Here is a 22,510-nt window from a genome sequence, read left to right on the forward strand (position 1 = left end):
TTTCAGACAAATGAATGAAGATGCTCTTCACTGCAAATTGCACACACTATCCACCATGTTGAAAATGTAATACAGCTATACTAACAATGGGGAGAAATAATTTCTATTATCAGACTACGAATAATTTTACTTTGAAAGATAAAATAAAGCAGATTTTCTATAGCGGGAAGGAGATAGAAAGGATGTGGATCGACTTGGAAAAGCAACGTTGCTACTGAAGCACTACACTGCGTATGCAAAATTCTGACTTACTTTTTGATGGCTTGGTTACCGCTATGTTGTCTCAGCAAATTCACGTCTCTTTTCTTTTCTTTTCTCTCGGTAATTAAACTGCGTTATTGACCAGCGTATTTTCTGTCTTACTCACAGAGAGATGATGTGTACATGAAACGACAGAACAGTTATTAACACAAGCACATAGAAAATTGTCCAAGAATTTGAACTAATTTTTTTTGGTCACGTCCCTGTTCGGGCGCCAAGTGTGATGTTACATAATAGAAGTGATGTTGTTATTCAATGGAAAGTTGGAAACTGAGATTTAGCTTACTGTTTTATCAATCGCAATTGGCGTAAGAATCATGGATTGACCATTGTCATAAAATATTGCATTATGAGATGTGAATAGTTTCTACTTGCAGTTTCGCGTGGCTTGAGGCAGTCTCAACTAGCGTGCTATTGATTAAGAAATTGCGTTATCGTCTTTCTAATTACTTCATGATCGTAGATACGATCATACCCGGTTGTGAAGTTATTCTTATGACAAAACAATTTCCTAGGGGACCAGAAAGTTCTTAAGGGCGCAAAAACAACTGTAACATCACACAAAAGGGAAATTCGATATTAAAGCTGATGCAAGAAGACGATAAAACAGTTTTCTTTTTATCAATGTAACACGCACATTAGACTGCTGATCTTGGTGTCTGTAATATTAGCAAAATACATAATTAAAATGAAAATAATACTGAGGAGATAATAGGAATGAGCACTGCTAAATGATTCAGTATTCCCAGAACAAATATTTATTATAACTAAAACATATATCGTACCTTAAGCTTAATACAACAATGACGGTAGATTTTTATGTCCGTATCATGTCCATTTAGCGCTCTTTTATATAGCCATTGTCTTATTTGAGTCGCTCGTGCGTCGTCACGGTAAGTTATAGCAGTTCTTTACACTTCACTCAACTCAGACATACACGTTTTTATACATTTAGTAAAAATTAGATCAGACTGCCACAAATCTGCGTCCGTCTTACTTCAGAAAAACAGTACAAGTCTTCTTAGCGCTCCAGGCTTCATTTGTTCTCCAGCGAACAAAATAGTGAAGGATCGTATATCTATCCGTATTTTTCTGTTTTTATTGCCGCCCAAAGACGACAAATTACATCACTAGAAAATTCCACCGTCGCTATGCGACGCCTCATTATACATTAATCATTATTTACAAACAAGTATTTGCCTTCTGGCTGAAAGTATTAACTACTCGTATTTGCTGTTTTAATGAAGTCAAAAATAGCGAATATCTCAAATCCCATTAGTTCTCATTATACTTGCAAATCTGTATTTCGGTCAGTGCATTGTCGTTGCAACTCAACACACTCATTCTCCTTCTACCCATGAACCAGTAAGAATATATGGTGACATGAACTGCCGCAAGTCTGTTGAGTTGTAATGAAAATGCACTGAAGACGACGTTTTATAGCCGAAATATAGATCTGCAAGTATATTAAATTCAATTAATCATCTTGTGGTCTTGGAGTTCTTCTTGTTGTGGCTGTGCTTGCCAAGAAAACAGGACGAGGAATCCCGCCTTATCCAAGAAGCCATTTCACTGTTTTGTTTCACCCAGACATGTTTCAGCACTTTTGTGCTATCTTCAGTAGGTTATTTTTTGTATTCGAACTGGAAAATTGTTGTTACATATTAACATATAGCGGAACTTTTGGTGCATAATATTTACAATTGTCAATGAATAATAGTTGTAAAATATTTCTGTTCATAGTGCACAATTGAAATAGGTATTAACAACCTCATGCACTGTGTGTTTTTCATAACATTATGTTAAAGTTCTATTTATAGCTTTATTGGCAAAAGAAGTGGCTGTGTGTATTAGTTTACGTACCTTGCATGATGCTATTGGACATTTATTTTGGTAGATATTCTGCTACACAATCTACAACTTCTCATCTACAAATAGCAAAACGTAATTTTTATTTTTATGTTTATTATGCATTTACAAACGGAAATGAGTATATATCACTTTTTCGCGTGTAACTTACGGTTTTGATATTGTGGTGCTTTCTCATATGTTGTTGGCGAAGTGAACAGGCTGATTTCGTGACCCATGGTCAGTTGACACTGCACTTTGTCCGATTTTTCAAAACATAGGCAGAGTTTTCGCCGCCATTACGTGTTGTTGTGGCTGTGTAGTATTCATTTGTTTCGTACCGTGTTTGGTTGGGTGCGGCAAGCGAGTTTGAAGTCTATCTGGCGTCTGTGGTGTTTGGTTTGCGTGAGTGTGCGTGTGCCTATGTGTGTGTGTGTTCAGGACTGGGCGAGTTAGAGAGAGAGAGAGAGAGAGAGAGAGAGAGAGAGAGAGAGAGAGAGAGAGACAGAGAGAGAGAGAGAGAGAGAGAGAGAGGGGGGGGGGGGGGTGGGACGGAGTAGTTTTGGTGTGGGTGGTATTTGTAATGGTTCTGTATGCTATGTTGGAAACTTGTGGTAAGGTCTTATGGGACAAGCTGCTGAGGTCATCGGTGCCTAAGCTTATACACCACTTAATCTAACTTAAGCTAACTCACGCTAAGGACAACAGACACGGACCGTGACAAGACGCCTTCGACCGCGCGGCTTCTATGTTAAGTCCTTGTTTCTTTAGTATATTACCCATGCTGTGTGTGACTCTGTTGTTGTAAGTCATTATGTGCCATTTATTGCTTACTGTCTGCTGATTTGTTGCGTGTTGTGTTTGTTTGTATGTGTTTTCGTGGTTATGTGTTGTTGGTTTTCGTATTTTGTGGTTTACTTTCTCTACTCTCTTCGCATCATATGCATCCTCCTGTGCAAGTTGTTTTATTGTGTTCAATTCTTGTCTGTAATCATGTTTGATCATGGGTATTTTGTTCAGTCTGTGTAGTAAATATCTGAAGCTGGCTTTTTTGTGAGTTATGGGGTGATTGGCTTGGTTATGAATAACGGTTCTTGTTATTGTGGGTTTTCTGTACCCTTGACGACTGCACAACACATAGCTGTACGCCTCAACTGGGCGCGTCAACACATACATTGGACTGTCGATGACTGGAAACACGTTGCTTGGTCGGGTCGGACAAGTCTCGTTTCAAATTGTTTCGAACGGATGGACGTGTGCGGGATCCTCATGAGTACATGGATCCCACGCGTCAGCAGGGGACTATTCAAGATGGTGGAGGCTCTGTAATGGTGTGGAGTGTGTGCAGTTGGAGTGGTTCAAATGGCTCTGAGCACTATGGGACTCAACTGCTAAGGTCATTAGTCCCCTAGAACTTAGAACTAGTTAAACCTAACTAACCTAAGGACAGCACAAACATCCATGCCCGAGGCAGGATTCGAACCTGCGACCGTAGCGGTCTTGCGGTTCCAGACTGCAGCGCCTTTAACCGCACGGCCACTTCGGCCGGCGCAGTTGGAGTGATATGGGACCCCTGATACGTGTAGGTACGACTCTGACAGGTGACACGTACGTAAGCATCCTGTCCGATTACCTGCATCCATTCATTTCCATTGTACCTTAAACCGAACTTGGGTAATTCCAGCAGGACAATACGACATCCCACAAGTCGAGAATTGCTTCAGAGTGTCTTGAGGAATACCCTACTGAGTAAACACTTCCACTGGTGAGCAAACCCTCCAAACATAAATTTTATAGAGCCTATCTCGGATTGCTTGCAACGTGCTGTTCAGAAGAGATTTCCAGCCCCTCGTACTCAAGCACTACTTCAGACATTAGTCGAGTCCATGCCACGTCGTGTTGTGGCACCTTTGCGTGCTCGCGGGGGCCCTACACGATATAAGGTAGGTGTACCAGTTTCTTTGGCTCTTCATTGTAAAGACTAATGGGACTGCGACTGACTGTTGTGTGCCCCTCCTTCCTTACAGTGTACTATTACTGTGCGCAACGGTTCCTGACGGAACCATAGTTGCTTAACTGTTATTTCTGTTGGCAGAGCGTGTCTCCTGGACTGGTGAAGACAGACATCTACACGGCAGCCCTAGGGCCTGAGTTCTCCGAGCAGGTGTTCGCTGACAAGCCGCACCTCTTGCCGCAGGACATAGCTTCGCTCATCTCCTACCTGCTGTCTGCGCCACCACACGTCCAGGTTGTGACCTAGTTTTGTTGACAGTTTCACTGCTTTCATATCTTAAAATATTGAATGAGTAGGCTGCATTCATTTACGCCTCAAACAGCTCTGCTTCTGCATTCAGTGTGACGTGTAGTAGGCAAAAATAAAACACAAATAAGTCTCTATAATTCGCTACACTGTCTCTACAGAATTATGATTCCTTTTCTAACTTTGAAAGGGTATCACAACAATTCAGGAGTTATAATAGTGAATTCATGATTCGAAGGGTGAGGGTTGTCTCTTAGAAACACAATAAATTTAAGGAGACACTTTTGGTAATGGATGCCGGGTTGTACTTTATCGCGGATGTAGTTTACAAAAGCAAGAAACACCCAATAATCGAATGATAATACGAGAACACTGAAAACACTACTGTTTGAACAATGAAACAGAAGGATTTTGACTATGCAGCTAATGGTTTAGAAATAGTATGCAGTAGGCACTGACCTATCCAGTGGTCTACATGTTGTTACATAGCTATGACATTTGAAAGAACTTTGATATAAATAATGACTCATTTAGGCAGATACATAAATACCCACATGCACAGGAAAATTCTTGAATCGCAACGTGATACATACAATTTCGTACTGCACGTTTACAAGGATTCAAAATGTGGCGTGATTCTTGAGATATGACTGCTGCTAATTTTGAAAAGAATGAGGAATTTAAGGTGTGACATAATTCTTAGGATATGACAGGTGATTAAATCCAGTTTTCATTATATACCTGTTGAGCCACAAGTAAAGACTTCTTCTTTCCTCATGTTTATAGCTGTGTATCCTGTCTTAATTTCTTCTTCTTGGTGGCAATTTTGACCTTCTCATCAATTCCTTGTCCAGCCTAATGTTCTTCAAGTTCTATCAAATGACTAATCCAGTCTTTTCTGCAAATCTCTGATAAAATGTCGTTCCCTATCTCCTCTTATACATCCTACTATTCGTTGCAAGACAAGAAGACTAGATAGAGGACAGGAACACAAAAATGTAGTCATTATAAGTCACCACTATCATCAGCTGTGTTAGTAATGTAGGGGAATAACTTTGCAAGTTTCAAGAGGCTCTATTGTTGAATACATGATTAACTCCACATCCCATTCTGAGTAATAAAAATACAGAATCTCTAGTATTTGAACATCTCAAATTTCCTTGTAATTGTCATAATCGTATTTCTTATAATCTATTACAATCTTAAATTTGTCATTGGATCAAAGATTGAAACAGTGTCATAGACAAAATAGAATGCCATTCTGTTTCTATCCATTTCTCAGATGTACTATCCCCTGAAGGACTTATCAGAGATATCAACAGGTTTCATTTCTCACTGTTTGTCCTGTAGGAACTGTCCTCCAAAATATACATAACATAAAAGAATCAACGTTATCTATAGACATCTCTGTAAGATGTGTTTGCTCATATCTTCATTTGAAATGGCTTATCTATTTTCTTTTTAGGCTAAAATGCAACATTATCCATAAATGGATTTCTATATCGGTATTAGTAGTTCATAAAACTATTATTCTACAAGGTTTTCACCCATACTTTAAGTCATACTTACCATTATCTACTGGCACAGGAGATTTTAAAATATTGCAGATAGTGGACACAATGTAGACTTTGGTCGATTTAAATAAAAGAAAAGATTTATTTTAAACTTAAATAAAGATTTTAAAAACAGATACTGTAGGAAAGAGATTCTGCAGTTTCATTTCTAATTTCAGTACATTATCAAACCAAAATAGAATATTAGAAGAACTTTACTTTTGTAATTAGGTATAATTTTTAGTTGAACCAGTATTTTGCAGAATGTCATGTGTGTTATACTACTGAATTATGGATGTCATTTGTATTTTGTAGCTTATTGCATTTAAACTACTATATGTAAAAATAATCTTATTTTTGTTTTTGATGTCTTATTATATCAATTATGCAATTTACAAAAATAAGGAAGTTTTATCTAGTCACTTTAGAATAACAGTGAGAATATTGATTATTATCAATAATTTAAATTGTACAAGTATTCAATTACTGTGTTGCTAGTAATCATATTTTGAAAGAATATGCATATGAGGATCAGATAGTATCCATTCAAAACGTAGTGCAATGCAATTTTGATCTATTGTGAAGTTTTGTCTTTTGTTGGCATTTTCAGTCAACTGTTATTGGCTGATTGACTATCTATTTCTCTATATTTATTATGGTAAAAGTAAGGAAAGCATTAAAATAAAAACCAGCAAAAGAATAAAAATAGGTGCCATATTGTTCTGCAATATGAAACAGTAGAGGACAGCAAATGTATGAAATGGTTATGTAATGCTTGTACAGTTAACTGATAGTATACTGACTTAAAAAGAAAAAGAAAATAACTGGACACACTAAAGAAAGGAAGACTATAATAATTAAACTAAAGAATAGGAGATATTAAAAAGATGAACATTTAGAAATGCTGAATGCCAAAGACTAAATTGATACTTTTGCCTTTTTAATGTCACATATGTTAAAAGGAAATGAAAATGAGCCCATTTCTTGTATTTTAAGGTACAATGTAGTCTGTCTTCAAAATAGATAACAAATAATTTAAAGCAGAATGCAATTTTGGAAACACTATTTATAGTTTGCAGTGGATTTTTATAAATGTAACTGCAGGTGGTGCATTAAAAATCTTGCGATTTCCAACCTCAGATATGTTTGAAATACATAATTCGTGTTGATTCAGCTCAACTTAAGGTGAATATAGTTAGTTAAAATATGTGCTTAATATGTTAAGTAGTTCAAATATGTTTTTCTCTCTCCTTGCTGTAATAAGTGGAATGAATAGTCCATGTTCCATTTTTCACATTTTTAAAACCCAGTAGGACCTAAATGTATCATCAGATAATGGTAAAGAAATTTATTAAACGATATTAAGAAATATGTAAAGTTATAATAATTATCCATAATTGTCTTTTGCAGAACCAAAAGCAAGCTTTGTAGAAAGGTAATTATAAATAAGTTGAAATTAATAATTAGATAGTGCCTATAGTTGTACAGGATGTAGAGTACCCAAATATGGCGTGACAGAAAAAGTCATTACATTGTTTTATTCTTAAAATATAAATCTGTAACCACTAAATATGAAACCAACAGTAAACTGACAATGTTAAAAGATACATTTAAAAAATTAAATGACAAACTGCTGTGTCATAATGTCTGAAACAATGGTTTTAACTTTTTCAGAAGACAGTATACAGCAGTAAAGTATCCATTTAATAAATTACTGCAGATACTTTTGTTACCAAGACCTAATTTTCGATGTATGTAGATTACTGTTGTTACTCCAGTACAGTATATGTGGAGTCTATGTAAGAGATTCTTTGCGATGTTTGGGTTCACTGTAATTACTCTTTTAGTCTTGGAATGCACATTATTTCAAATTTTCCATATTCTATGGATGGAGAATTGTGTGTTTTATCCTTGTAATAATCACCCTTAGTGTTCGTGTTTCCTTCCACAGTACATCACAAGTGTCTGTAGTTTTAATTACTATTCTGCATCCACAACATTAGAGCAGTAATTATTCATCAGTATTTTGTACCCCATCTTATGCCAAACAGCTATCAATTGCAATTTTAATTATATTCAGAAATATATCCACTGATGGTTTTATTTAATATTGTTCTCCTCTTGAAATTTGTGCTTTGGCATGCTACTTAAATATATTACAGAAACATTGGTCGGTATAATGTTATTATTACTGAAGGAAATGTACATATTCTTCCCTCCCATACCTGATGCAGATTTTGTTTATACATAGTTTGTAAATGTTGCTATAAATTGAAAATGCCCAATACTTTTATTTTGGATTCACAGTAAGATAAGAGAAGCATCTATCTTTACCCAGTCACAGAACATACCAAAATTACTTGGTGATGCAGATAACTTGTGTATTGCCCCATTGCTCATCAAATAACTTCATTATCACTTGATTTTTTATCTGTCGTTGTGAAGAGTTAGATATTATTATATTTATCCACAAAATTTGAATGACAGAATATAAATTACCAATATCAAGTTTCGTGAGCCTAGACATTGTCTGTGGAGCACGACTTAATCTTTACAGATAATTTATTGAAATTGTCTCCATCGTAGAAATTAATATAAAGGATAACTAGTTTCAACTACTAAGCAGACTTCATAAGAACTAAAGACCAGAAAAGACAGAATACAGGTAATTACCAGAAAAAAAGAAGAAAAAGTGCATACATGCTGCAGGAAACATACTCATTCAGCTTCTTACATAATAACTTATCACATTATTGGTCACAACATACGAACTGCGTTTCATGCTTCTGTGAGCAAATGCCAAAAACAGAAAAAATATATTACATTCAAATCATAATGCAAGCTTGGAATGGAAGAAGTTGTTATGTACAAAACATGAGTGGATCACTCATAAATTTGAATTATATGATGGAAATCGTAGGAGTCAACGTGTGAAATTTAAAACATGATTATAAGTTTGCTTGGTGGCCAACACAGGTTGCGATTTTCGAACTGGACTTTTGTTTACATGATACAGAGTCCAGTCAATCGCATGATAGGGCAGCACCCAGACAGGCTTAAGTAAGTGGCACAGCATTCACCAGGTCGCATCGGTCCGCCCCTGGTAGCTGAGTGGTCAGCGCGACGGAATGTCATACCTAACGGCCAGGGTTCGATTCTCCGCTCAGGGACTGGGTGTTGTGTTGTCCTTATAATCATCATTTCATCCCCATCGACATGCAAGTCGCCGAAGTGGCGTCAATACGAAAGACCTGCACCAGGAGAACGATCTACCCGACGGGAGGCCCTAGCCACGCGGCATTTCCATTTTACCAGGCTAGGGGGAAAGAGCTAACATGCCGCTTCCACATTAGGATCTTTTTAATTTCATAGTTTACTTTGATTACTTGCATTAATTGTTTTCTGTTTTTTAACTGCGATTGACTGCTTAGCGCTTGAAACCAGTCAAATTTGATGTTAATATCTGAAAACAAAGATAATTCAAAGAGACTATATTAAGTGTTAAGAGCAATTCAAACTTTATACAAGATTAGTAATACTATGTAAATATCTTTATTATAAGAATGTATGCATTAACGCAAATTAATTGTTTTTCAGGTACATGATATAATTGTGAAACCACTTGGTGAGAAGATATAGAAGTAAAATCTTCAAACGAACGTCTTTTTGTGCCACACACTCTATGCAATGTGTTGAAAGGCAGTTTTCTCAATCAGTAAACAGTTAAAAGATCCGCAGCATTTACTTATTGTATCGAAGTTAAGTCGTAAAAAAAGACACACTTTGCGAGAGGAAGCATGTTGTGAAGTGTGAACTTGTAACAGGGTACAGGGAAATCAGTGGGGACCAAGAAATTTAGTTGCAAGAGAGGGGAACCTGTTTCTGAGTTGGGCATCAATACAATTTTTTTATGAATGAATGTGGCTAAATGTGTCTTACGAAAGATAGATCCGATTTTTGAATCGTGTTCTGTGGAACCAAAGTATTGTGTTTGGTACTGTCACTCTTTACAACGAAGGACAGAAGAACTTCTTGAGACGTATAATGTGCAGACAGGCCGTTATTCGAGCGGACAGGGTTACGTATGTGACAGTAGCTTTGTTTGCATATTACTGCCATTATTTGGTGCTGCTCAACAGTGAACTGCGCTTATTATATTGGTGAGAAAATAGTTCTTGCAGTTTATTTCTTGTAGTATCAGTGGTGATTGAGTTAACTTGGTGTAGTGGACAAACTTCACAATGAGTGAGAAGTCTGAAGGACCGAAAGAGGAGAAAGTGGAGAAGACGTCGGCCGCTGCCGCGCGACCCCGGCTCCAGGCCTCCAGCCCTGGAGACCCTCGCTGGGCCGGCCGCCTCGCCGTGGTCACCGGAGCAAACTCTGGAATAGGGGTGGCCATCGCGCGGCAGCTGCTCCAGCTCGGCATGGTGGTGGTCGCCATAGACGTCGAGGTGTACTCTGTCCAGGTAACGCTGCCTTCCAGACCTGTCTGGGCGCCGAGCCAAACTAACAACTAGCTCGTAACCCTCTGCAGTTCTGTGAACACACTAGCTGCAGCCCTCTGCATTAAACTTACTACGCTTCCGGTTGAGAGGTAAAATAAGTGCTGGTCATTCAAAGTGAACAATTATGTTGTTAGTTGCTCCTATAGCTGATCAATACGTTTGAACTCGGAGATGTAAATTCAAATGGCAACAAGGATAAGTTAGGTAATTCAGTTCTCTCTACCTTGCACCTCTAAAACTTCCTCATTCTGTTGACCGCCATACGTGAATTCTAGCACACTTTCACGCTATACGAAGCTGCAAAATAAACTTCTAGAAGAAAGATAAAACTGTCCTGCGATTCTGCATCAGGATAATTTTAATAGGAAAGTGGAGTTCAAAATTCAAATGGCTCTGAGCACTATGGGACTCAACTGCTGAGGTCATTAGTCCCCTAGAACTTAGAACTAGTTAAACCTAACCAACCTAAGGACATCACAAACATCCATGCCCGAGGCAGGATTCGAACCTGCGACCGTAGCGGTCTTGCGGTTCCAGACTGCAGCGCCTTTAACCGCACGGCCACTTCGGCCGGCAGGAAAGTGGAGTCAATGAAACTTAGCGACATATGGACAATACCTGTGCTTTATCTTTGACAAGACGAGAATCGATAGTTAAGTTTTATCTCTGACAAGGATTATCTCTGCTAATCACGAGTTACTTTGATCATGCCCCCCTTTCCTACAGTATTTATGTCGCTCTCGGTCGTCCGACCGGTTAATTGGCAAGACAGCGGAGGCGCCTCTGAAGATGTCCAGCTCAGTCCTGGACGAAACGTCAGGAACAGATGACTTTCTTGGACTGCGACCTCACATCCCGAAAGATTTACCAGCAGTCACCCATCAAAGCCTGTAGGGCATTTCCCATTGATCTAGACTCACGAAATTTGGCAACAACGGAAGTTTCACAGAGAAAGTAAAGGAAATATTACGAAAATTGTTAATTTGTAACTACATCAGATAAGGAAATATTTCCTGCCACTAAAAGGAATACACTGGTAATCCGTCAAAAATCTCAGGAAGTTCTGCAGGGATTATGATATGGTTTCCAGTAGCAGGCAGAGTGATTCACGAGGAAGGTTTGTATATATAATTTACAAATATTTCGTGACAATTGGCTGCTGATCTACACTCATGCTCATAAATTAAGGATAATTGCAGTATGTGGTACCACACAACGTCGCACTACACAAAACTGGCGCTAATAGCATAGGCACAGATCTGTAATCCCACGGTATTGGTGATAAGTTGACAAAACCGTCCCGAAACACATGTGCTACAAAACGCCACTGTTTCCTGCGCATGTACCCCGACATCAATATGGAATGTGATCACCATGCACACGTACACAGGCCGCACAACGGGTTGGCATACTCTGGATCAGGTGGGCGAGCAGCTGCTGGGGTATAGCCTCACATTCTTGCATCAGTGCCTGTCGGAGCTCTTGAAGTGTCCTAGGGGTTTGAAGACGCGCAGCGATACGTCGACCGAGAGCATCCCATGCGTATTCGATGGGATTTAGGTCTGGAGAACAGGCAGGCCACTCCATTCACCTGATATCTCCTGTTTCAAGTTTCTCCTGCACGATGGCTGCTCGGTGGGGCCGTGCATTATCATCCATCTGGAGGAAGGTGCGACCCCCTGCACCCCTGAAAAGGCGGACATACTGGTACAAAATGACGTCCCGATACACCTGACCTGTTACAGTTCCTCCGTCAAAGACATGCAGGGGTGTACGTGCACAAATCATAATCCCACCAACGACCAGGGTGGCCGAGCGGTTCTAGGCGCTACAGTCTGGAACCGCGCGACAACTACGGTCGCACGTTCGAATCCTGCCTAAGGCATGGATATGTGTGATGTCCTTAGGTTAGTTAGGTTTAAGTAGTTCTAAGTTCTAGGGGACTGATGACCTTAGAAGTGAAGTCCCACAGTGCTCAGAGCCATTTCAACCATAATCCCACCCCACACCATCGAACCACGACCTACATACAGGTCCCTTTCAACAACATTAACGGGTTCGTATGTGGCTCCTGGTTCACGCCAAATGAAAACCCGGCGAGAATCACGGTTCAGATTATACCTGGACTCGTCCTTGAACATGACCTGGGACCACTGTTCCAATGCCCATGTACTGTGTTTTTGAAACCATGCTCTACGGGTTTTCCTGTGACCAGCGGTCAGTGGAATGCTCCTTGCAGGTCTCCGGGCGAATAAACCGTGTCTATTCAGTCGTCTCTGGACTGTGTGTCTGGAGACAACTGTTCCAGTGGCTGCGGTGCGGTGAGGTCCCGAGCAAGGCTACCTGCAGTACTCCGTGGCCGTCTGCGGGCACTGATAGTGAGATATCGGTCTTCTTGTGGCGTTTTACACTGTGGACGTCCCGTACTGTAGCGCCTGGACACGTTTCCTGTCTGCTGGAGTCGTTGCCATAATCTTGAGATCACACTGTGGCACACGGAGGGCCTGTGCTACGACCTGCTGTGTTTGACCAGCCTCCAGTCGCTCTAGTATTCTACCCCTCATAACGTCATCAATATGTGTTCTTTGAGCCGTTTTCAACACACAGTCACCATTAACTCGTCTGAAAACGTCTGCTCACTTACTCGCTGCACCGCAATCTGACGTGCACCAACACACCTCTGCGTATGTGGACTGCTGCCAGCGCCACCGTGCGACGACCGCAGGTCAAGTGCACCGCATGGTCATACCCCGAGGTGATTTAAACCCGCAAACCGCCCACCAGAGCGTTGTTTCACCATGTGTCAGCATGAGTGTAGAATGAAGTCTTCTGCCACCGTGAAATCGGTGCCTTCGCTATCTAGCGGTGAGAGACACGAGGCAGTCCAACTATTGCGCCACGCCAGCGCTAGCACCGCAGGTCCTTTACGAAGAGCGTATTCTGCCTGCAGACTTCTCCTACGGCACGTACAGCATCTCTAATGTTTCAAAGTAAAATAACACTAGTAACTGATGAAGGATTGCACTTCCATTGTTTGCGATGAGGTTCCCATATCGCATAAAATATCCGTTGAGGCGTACCACAGAACTATTCGAGATCTGTGTGACAACAGCCCTATGACCGGCTGTACCCTTTCCTTCTCTGGAGTCTTCCGTCATATCTTACCGGTAATCGCAACAGGAATGAGAGCACATAAAGTCAACACATCTGTACTACCAGATAGCGTCATAGCGCTAATTAAATGAATGAAAAATTATAATAGAGAATCCGAAATACACAAAAAATTTTGACTTACAATTTAAAATGAAAGCATTCTCCAAAGTCTTTGAATTACTGTGAGCGTCATATTGCCAGATATGGGTAAGTGGCAAAAATCATCGAGACTCTGAATTGAGTTTGCATGCAACTCTCGGAGCGCGAGACGTACGCGTACTTGTCCATTTTTTGATTTTCTTTTTAAATACAGTCTAACGACAGTCAAAGGAGGAGGACTGAAGCAGCAGAGGTAAGACTACCAAGGCCTCTAGCTGGCTGGTTACAAACTCATACATCTGGTATAAATCAGTGAAATGAGGAATGAACGATGACAAAAGCGCACTTTAGAAAATACAGGATTATAGAAAGAAATGGAGCGAACGCATTCAAAGGAATGAAACTCCATCTTCTGCTGGAGTTGAGGCGTACCAATCGCCCTTATATAGGCCTGACGATGACGTAATGTAACGTCGAAACTGGTTGCCTAGAAGTAAACCTATATAGCGGGGATTGGTATTGTTTTTACTGAGCATTCAAAGGATGTCATAAGAACGAATACACATCAGGGGAAAAGAGATGTTGGACGTTCTAAGAGGGGACGGAAAGATCAGCTGTGTTCTATTTGAAATTGGGACAGGCAAGGATGCCTAAACCAAAGTTGGACATGATGATGATCAATGAAAATTGCCGTTTCATTAATTTATAAGGTATTTGCAAACGTTTCACCTTACATATTTTTAAACCTATCGACTGAAGACTGTAATGTTTGCACCTCTGACAGACTGACACCCCCTCCCCCCTCACTCCATTCCTGCCACCATGGTTGGGGGGATGAAACAAGTATAGAGAAAAAACACTGCAAACAAATTGCGAGATAAACTTAGATCTGCAACGGCAGATGGCAGTCCAATCACATCTCCCCAGATGACGTGACTATGTAAACAATGAAATGCAAAAAATACACTACTGGCCATTAAAATTGCTACACCACGTAGATGACGTGCTACAGACGCGAAATTTAACCGACAGGAAGAAGACGCTGTGTTATGCAAATGATCAGCTTTTCAGAGTATTTATACAAAGTTGCCGCCGGTGGCGACACCTACAACGTGCTGACATGAGGAAAGTTTCCAACCGGTTTCTCATACACAAACAGCAGTTGACCGCCGTTGCCCGCTGAAACGTTGTTGTGATGCCTCGTGTAAGGAGGAGAAATGCGTACCATCACGTTTCCGACTTTGATAAAGGTCGGATTGCAGCCTATCGCGATTGCGGTTTATCGTATCGCGACATTGCTGCTCGCTTTGGTCGAGATCCAACTACTGTTAGCAGAATATGGAATCGGTGGGTTCAGGAGGGTAATACGGAACGCCGTGCTGGATCCCAACGGCCTCGTATCACCAGCAGTCGACAGGCATCTTATCCGCATGGCTGTAACGGATCGTGCAGCCACGTCTCGATCCCTGAGTCAACAGGTGGGGACGTTTGCAAGACAAAAACAATCTGCACGAACATTTCGACAACGTTTGCAGCAGCACGGACTATCAGCTCGGAGACCACGGCTGCGGTTACCCTTGACGCTGCATCACAGACAGGAGCGCCTGCGATGGTGTACTCGACGACGAACCTGGGTGCACGAATAGCAAAACGTCATTTTTCCGGATGAATCCAAGTTCTGTTTACAGCATCATGATGGTCGCATCCGTGTATGGCGACATCGCGGTGAACGCACATTGGAAACGAGTATTCACCATAGCCATACTGGCGTATCACCCGGCGTGATGGTGTGGGGTGCCATTGGTTACACGTCTCGGTCACCTCTTGTTCGCATTGACGGCACTTTGAACAGTGGAAGTTACCTTTCAGATGTGTTACGACCCGTGGCTCTACCCTTCATTCGATCCCTGCAAAACCCTACATTTCAGCAGGATAATGCACGACCGCATGTTGCAGGTCCTGTACGGGCCTTTGTGGATACAGAAAATGTTGGACTGCTGCCCTGTCCAGCACATTCTCCAGATCCTTCACCAATTGAAAACGTCTGGTCAATGGTGGCCGAGCAACTGGCTCGTCACAGTACGCCAGTTGCTACTGTTGATGAACTGTGGTATCGTGTTGAAGCTGGATGGGCAGCTGTACCTGTACACGCCATCCAAGCTCTGTTTGACTCAATGCCCAGGTGTATTACAGCCAGAGGTGGTTGTTCTGGGTACTGATTTCTCAGGATCTATGCACCCAAATTGCTTGAAAATGTAATCGCATGTCAGTTCTAGTATAATGAATACCCGTTTATCATCTGCATTTGTTCTTGGTGTAGCAATTTTAATGGCTAGTAGTGTAAAATAGACTGGCGTCCAAAATTAAAGCAACAAAATGAAATTTTGCAAGGTTGCATTTATTTTGCCACAAAACAATACAAACAGGTAATAGTAAGTTAGAAGCAATGTAAAAAATACAGAACGCAAGCAACTGCAACATGCATAGTAGCACACAAAAATGTTTCTCGTTCTTTCCAACGTAACGGGTTTTTTTTCACGCATTACGACTACTGGTTAACGTGCTCAGTGTGGGGTGTGACCACCTCTGGCGATGATACAGATGTGGCAACGACAGGGCGCACTGTGAATGACGTCATCAGCCTCGTGTTGAGGCAACAACGCACATTCTTCCTGCAGGGCTGCTCGCGGGCTTGGAGAGTGCTCAGTGGATGCTGACGTGATGTGAGATTCGAATCGGGAGAGCGAGCAGGCCACCCTATGCGTACAATAGCTTCCGTTTCCACGAAATCAACCAGCCGTGCTCCATGAGGTCGAGCATCACGGTCCGTCAGTAAGACGTCCGGGCCCGCAGCACCCCGCATCAACCGCACATGGGGCGCCAAGAGCTCGTCACGATACCTGACAACAGTTAAACCTCGCCGATTTCACGAAGAGGGGTTCGAATGGTGAAAATAATCCCTGCCGACACCATTAGGAATCCTCCTCGATCTTGGTCTCTTTCTACTACGTTTGGGCCCCAAAATCGTGTGCCGCGTCCCCTCCAGATGCGAATCCATCGAGAATCACTCTCCAGACTAAATCCGGACTCATCTGTGAAAATAAGATTGGCCCACTGTTGGACCGTCCAGTGTCGAGGTTCCCTTCTGTAAAGACGTGTGAGAGTTACACGTGCAACAGCTCTCCGACAATAAACGCACTCTTCCGAAGACTTCTGCACGCCATTTGCCTCGATACAACACGTCCAGTGAATGCCTGATGCTTTGCAGTACTAAGGCGGTAGTGACGTGACCTTACAGCCAAATAGCGGTCCTCTCTTCTGAAGTCACACGTCGGAGTTGTATGCGGTTTTTCACGGATGATGCTGTAGTATACAGAGAAGTTGCAGCATTAGAAAATTGCAGCGAAAAGCAGGAAGATCTGCAGCCGATAGGCACTTGGTGCAGGGAGTGGCAAATGTAATGTATTGCGAATACATAGAAAGAAGGATCCTTTATTGCATGATTATTGATAGCGGAACAAACACTGGTAGCAGTTACTTCTGTAAAATATCTGGGAGTATGCGTGCTGAACGATTTGAAGTGGAATGATCATATAAAATTAATTGTTGGTGAGGCGGGTACCAGGTTGAGATTCATTGGGAGAGTCCTTAGAAAATGTAGTCCATCAACAAAGGAGGTGGCTTACAAAACACTCATTCGACCTATACTTGAGTATTGCTCATCAGTGTGGGATCCGTACCAGATCGGGTTGACAGAGGAGATAGAGAAGATCCAAAGAAGAGCGGCGCGTTTCGTCACAGGGTTATTTGGTAAGCGTGATAGCGTTACTGAGATGTTTAGCAAACTGGAGTGGCAGACTCTGCAAGAGAGGCGATCTGCATCGCGGTGTAGCTTGCTGTCCAGGTTTCGAGAGGGTGCGTTTCTGGATGAGGTATCGAATATATTGCTTCCCCCTACTTATACCTCCCGAGGAGATCACGAATGTAAAATTAGAGAGATTCGAGCGCGCACGGAGGCTTTCCGTCAGTCGTTCTTCCCGCGAACCGTACGCGACTGGAACAGGGAAGGGAGGTAATGACAGTGGCACGTAAAGTGCCCTCCGCCACACACCGTTGGGTGGCTTGCGGAGTAAAAATGTAGATGTAAATGTGGTCTGTCCTGCCCTGGTCTTCGGAATTTAGTTTCGCCACAACCGAGAAACAACAGAACGATTCACATTAAGCGATCGGGTGAAACAGTTTGCGACTGTCCTGCTTTCCTTATTTGTATGGCCCGCCACCGCAGAGAGTCTGGTACACATCTTCTCTGTCCCACACTGCACCGTCTGTGAATGTGTACACAGCGATTGTGGATGTGGGGCGACCCAGCAAACACTACCTCGTTTCATAGGTGCCCTGACGTCATCGTTGGCCTGGTTGTCTGTTGACTGGAATGCCATCTTCCATGCAGAACACGACTGTACGGACATCTGGTTGACAGTTTGTATGAATTACAGGACGGGGAAATAGCGGTTAGCTGCTTTAATTTTGGACACCAGTGTAAATGATGTCGAAATGAGCTTTTTATGTTTCATCACGATAGCCTTTCTGGGAATGACGTACTCTTTGTTGAAAGTCTTGAAATGCTGCTACCGTGCCGTTTTTAAAAGTATCGTATCAGAAATAGTGCCACATTTCCACCGTGGTGTTGTCATACCGAGTCACTGAGGACAGGGTGTTTCCTCTGCAGGAACTGGCGCTGAAGGAGCCACGCCTGTACTCCGTCGTGTGTGACGTCAGCGCAGAGGAGGACGTGCTGTCCACGTTCCGCTACGTCGAGGAGACTCTGGGCGGCGTCGACGTCCTCGTCTACAACGCCGGCGTCACCGGCTTCTCCAGTCTCCTCGGTGAGTTGTATTCTAAAGGCACTGCTGAGCATCGGTACATCCCAAAAAGGCGCAAATTCTGACTTCCGTTATCCGTGCAATCATTACTCGCGACGGCATAGTTCGCTTGTGTCAAACGGGCGAAGAAAAAGCAAATGTAATTAGCAGCTCCGCTCCCGCACATTTACACCAAGCTTTCAGCTTCACTCGGACACGACAGCAATAAACAAACATTCCAGGCCTGCGCAGTTTTCAGTGTATCCATTTTGCAGCAGTAGTTCTATTGCACTCACAAAGTTTTAATTGAAAGCTGGTAATACGACAATCTGATCAAAACTATCCACACACTCCTATGTAATGCGAAATTTTAATGAATTGACGACAGGTGCGACAGCAAGTTTAAACCTTTCAGATCCCAATTTTTTCTGGAGCAAGAAAAATTTTTCTTTATGGGGTAAAGTTCTCAGGTAATTTTTAATGATTTTAGAGGCAAGATTTTTACAAAAATATGTACTCATTTCCAAAACATACGTTCTACACTTGGCTTTATTTTATGGACTAAAATAATTACGGAATAATTCGTAATGTACAAGTGTTGCTCAGAAAGTAATGCACCACATTTTTACTTCAACAGTTCTTTATTGAACATAATTGGTATTACACACACGAAAGAATGGCGTTTTATCTACACACTCTCTTTTTCCACGTAATGTCCATCCCGTTCTATGGCCTTCCTCCAGAGCAAACCAAGGGCGTGTATGCCCTGTCGGTACCAATTATTGTCCCGGTGGCGAAGCCAGTGCTTCACTGTGTTAATGACCTCCTCATTGTCCTCAAAATGTTTTCCGCGGATGGTATCCTTTAACGACCCAAACATATGGAAGTCCGAGGGATAGACCAAGTGTGTCAGCTGTGGATAGCCTTCCCGACCGCTGCAAATCGTGGAGCTCCGTCGAACCACCTCCTGATTACTCACCATCCGTGCCCAGCGACTAACTGGACTTCTGTCGACAGCAGGTGCTCCATAGACTTTACACAACCGTTTGTGAATATTCCCCACAGTTTCTTTCTCTGCGCTGAGAAATTCAATGACGCCACGTTGCTTATAGCGTACACCAGCTACAGATGCCATTTTGAAACTCTGCTGCAGCCACGGTATCTGCAGGAAGTGACGGAAACTTGGCGCTCTCACTCAGAAGACTTCAACCAATACATACGTAACGTTTCGCATTCGTAGCATTGTTTTCAGCTGAGAAAAAAAACTGCGATGCGTTACTTTCTGGACAATCCTCGTAATAAACGGTCAAATGACCATTCAATAGTTACCATGCAAAACAACAATAATAATATTCAATTATACAGTGGAATACCGGTAGCAAACCACAGCTGCGTATTCTGGTGGTCACTTGCTGCTGCGCACTGCTACATTGACTTGCTGACATTTTCACAGTGATGCCCAACAGTTGGCAGCGCTTGAGCATGGTGAAAACGTTGAACATACACAAATGTGTACCTCAGATTTCCACTGCGAAATATACTTCTGTTGTAGCTAAATCACAAAGAAAAGTTAATATACACAATTGTAGCGTGAGGGTCTGAAAGGCTTGAAAGGTTGTGGGAGTACCGTGTTCTCACCAGAGCAACATGGGTGGGTCAGGAGAGTTGAGTCACTTCGACGCGCCCTAATCAATAAATGCCATTTCAGTAACGAATCCGTCGGTGACATTTCAGCGCTTCCAAAGATGCCTAAAACAACTGCTGGAGATGTGATCTTGAAGTAGAAATGCGAAGGAACAACTTCTACCAGGTGGACCTGATAGACTGTTGAACAGGGACTATCGAGCAATGGTGAAAAAAAATGGTTCACATGGCTGTGAGCACTATGGGACTTAACATCTGAGGGCCGGCCGGGGTGGCGAAGCGGTTAAAGACGCTACAGTCTGGAACCGCGCGACCGCTACGGTCGCAGGTTCGAATCCTGCCTCGGTCATGGATGTGTGTGATGTCCTTAGGTTAGTTAGGTTTAAGTAGTTCTAAGCTCTAGGGGACTTATGACCTTAGGAGTTAAGTCCCGTAGTGCTCAGAGCCATTTGAACCATTTTTGATCATCTGAGGTCATCAGACCCCTAGACTTAGAACTCCTTCAGCCTAACTAACCTAAGGGCATCACACACATCCATGTCCAAGGCAGGATTCGAACCTGCGACAGTAGCGGTCGCGCGATTCCAGACTGAAGCGCCTAGAACCGCTTGGCCAGCAATGGTGGAGGGTGGTTGTAATAGCTCACATGAAGTCAGCGTAAAATTCACTCGCGAGCTCGAGTTACAAGGAATGTGGTAGAATGGTCACGCAGCTCTCCAATAGCCTCGCATTTCTGTAATGACTGTGGGGCAACGCTTGATGTGTTGTGAAGCGAGACGCCGGTGGACTGTGTATGATGGTGCGGCGAGCCGGAATGGTCTCTCTATCCTTTAAACGCTCATCCCACCTATCTGAATAGGTTTCACGCTGTCTGCCCATTCACTCTGCGATGGTAAGTACTGGTTTAGCCGACAAAAGCAGCATTGAAGAAAATTAGACTAAATACCTGCCACGCCGAGGTGCATAACTCCACTCTATTGGCAGTAACTGAAAGATAAACTACGCAGCGTTCGGGATTCTTGCATGAGTCGTTCAAAAAAATGTCAAAAATTTCCTTTTAGTTGCTTTGTTGTCTTTAAAACAAGACAGAAGGCAATCAACTCCGTGTTAATATCACGACAGGAATTATGCAGTGTTACTCACCGTCTCTGTAACAAGTTCTCACTAGAGAGCTGTTCAACCGGACGTACATCACCGACTCCCCTATTGCACGACAATTTTCTCAAGCATACATTTACATAATTGTAATGAAATATCACATTCTCACTTAACGTATATCCTGCATTTAACCTCTGTCTCTCAGAAACACTCACATGACCGAAACAAGATGGAAATAATAATTTTCAGAAGTGCTTTTAATTACGTCAGAGGGGACTAATGACCTCAGATGTTAAGTCCCATAGTGCTTAGAGCCATTTGAAATCTGTGATAATGAAACTAAAGAAACTTCCAGAAAATTATATTATGTCAATCTATCCCCTTGGTTGTAGTTTCAGTTGATACTATAGGTGAATACATCACAGTTCCTAGAATGAGATTTTCACTCTGCAGCGGAGTGTGCGCTGATATGAAACTTCCTGGCAGATTAAAACTGTGTGCCCGACCGAGACTCGAACTCGGGACCTTTGCCTTTCGCGAGCAAGTGCTCTACCGCGAAAGGCAAAGGTCCCGAGTTCGAGTCTCGGTCGGGCACACAGTTTTAATCTGCCAGGAAGTTTCATATCAGCGCACACTCCGCTGCAGAGTGAAAATCTCATTCTGGAAACATCCCCCAGGCTGTGGCTAAGCCATGTCTCCGCAATATCCTTTCCTTCAAGAGTGCTAGTTCTGCAAGGTTCGTAGGAGAGCTTCTGTAAAGTTTGGAAGGTAGGAGACGAGGTACTGGCAGAAGTAAAGCTGTGAGTACCGGGCGTGAGTCGTGCTTCGGTAGCTCAGATGGTAGAGCACTTGCCCGCGAAAGGCAAAGGTCCCGAGTTCGAGTCTCGGTCGGGCACACAGTTTTAATCTGCCAGGAAGTTTCATATCAGCGCACACTCCGCTGCAGAGTGAAAATCTCATTCTGGAAACATCCCCCAGGCTGTGGCTAAGCCATGTCTCCGCAATATCCTTTCTTTCAGGAGTGCTAGTTCTGCAAGGTTCGCAGGAGAGCTTCTGTAAAGTTTGGAAGGTAGGAGACGAGGTACTGGCAGAAGTAAAGCTGTGAGTACCGGGCGTGAGTCGTGCTTCGGTAGCTCAGATGGTAGAGCACTTGCCCGCGAAAGGCAAAGGTCCCGAGTTCGAGTCTCGGTCGGGCACACAGTTTTAATCTGCCAGGAAGTTTCATAT

General features: G+C 42.5%; 1 protein-coding gene across 1 annotated transcript in view; it reads left to right on the plus strand.

Moving 5' to 3' along the window:
• The first annotated feature begins 10,163 nt into the window (after window positions 1-10,163).
• LOC124717203 (dehydrogenase/reductase SDR family member 11-like) overlaps window positions 10,164-22,510 on the plus strand; it is a 97,330-nt gene continuing 84,983 nt past the window's right edge. Inside the window, exons 1-2 of the mRNA XM_047243982.1 lie at window positions 10,164-10,367; window positions 18,388-18,565. Coding sequence (XP_047099938.1) covers window positions 10,164-10,367; window positions 18,388-18,565 — 382 coding nt within the window. The remainder of the gene's footprint in view (window positions 10,368-18,387; window positions 18,566-22,510) is intronic.

This window comes from Schistocerca piceifrons, chromosome 9 (genome assembly GCF_021461385.2).
Source record: "Schistocerca piceifrons isolate TAMUIC-IGC-003096 chromosome 9, iqSchPice1.1, whole genome shotgun sequence".
NCBI classification, from domain to species: domain Eukaryota; kingdom Metazoa; phylum Arthropoda; class Insecta; order Orthoptera; family Acrididae; genus Schistocerca; species Schistocerca piceifrons.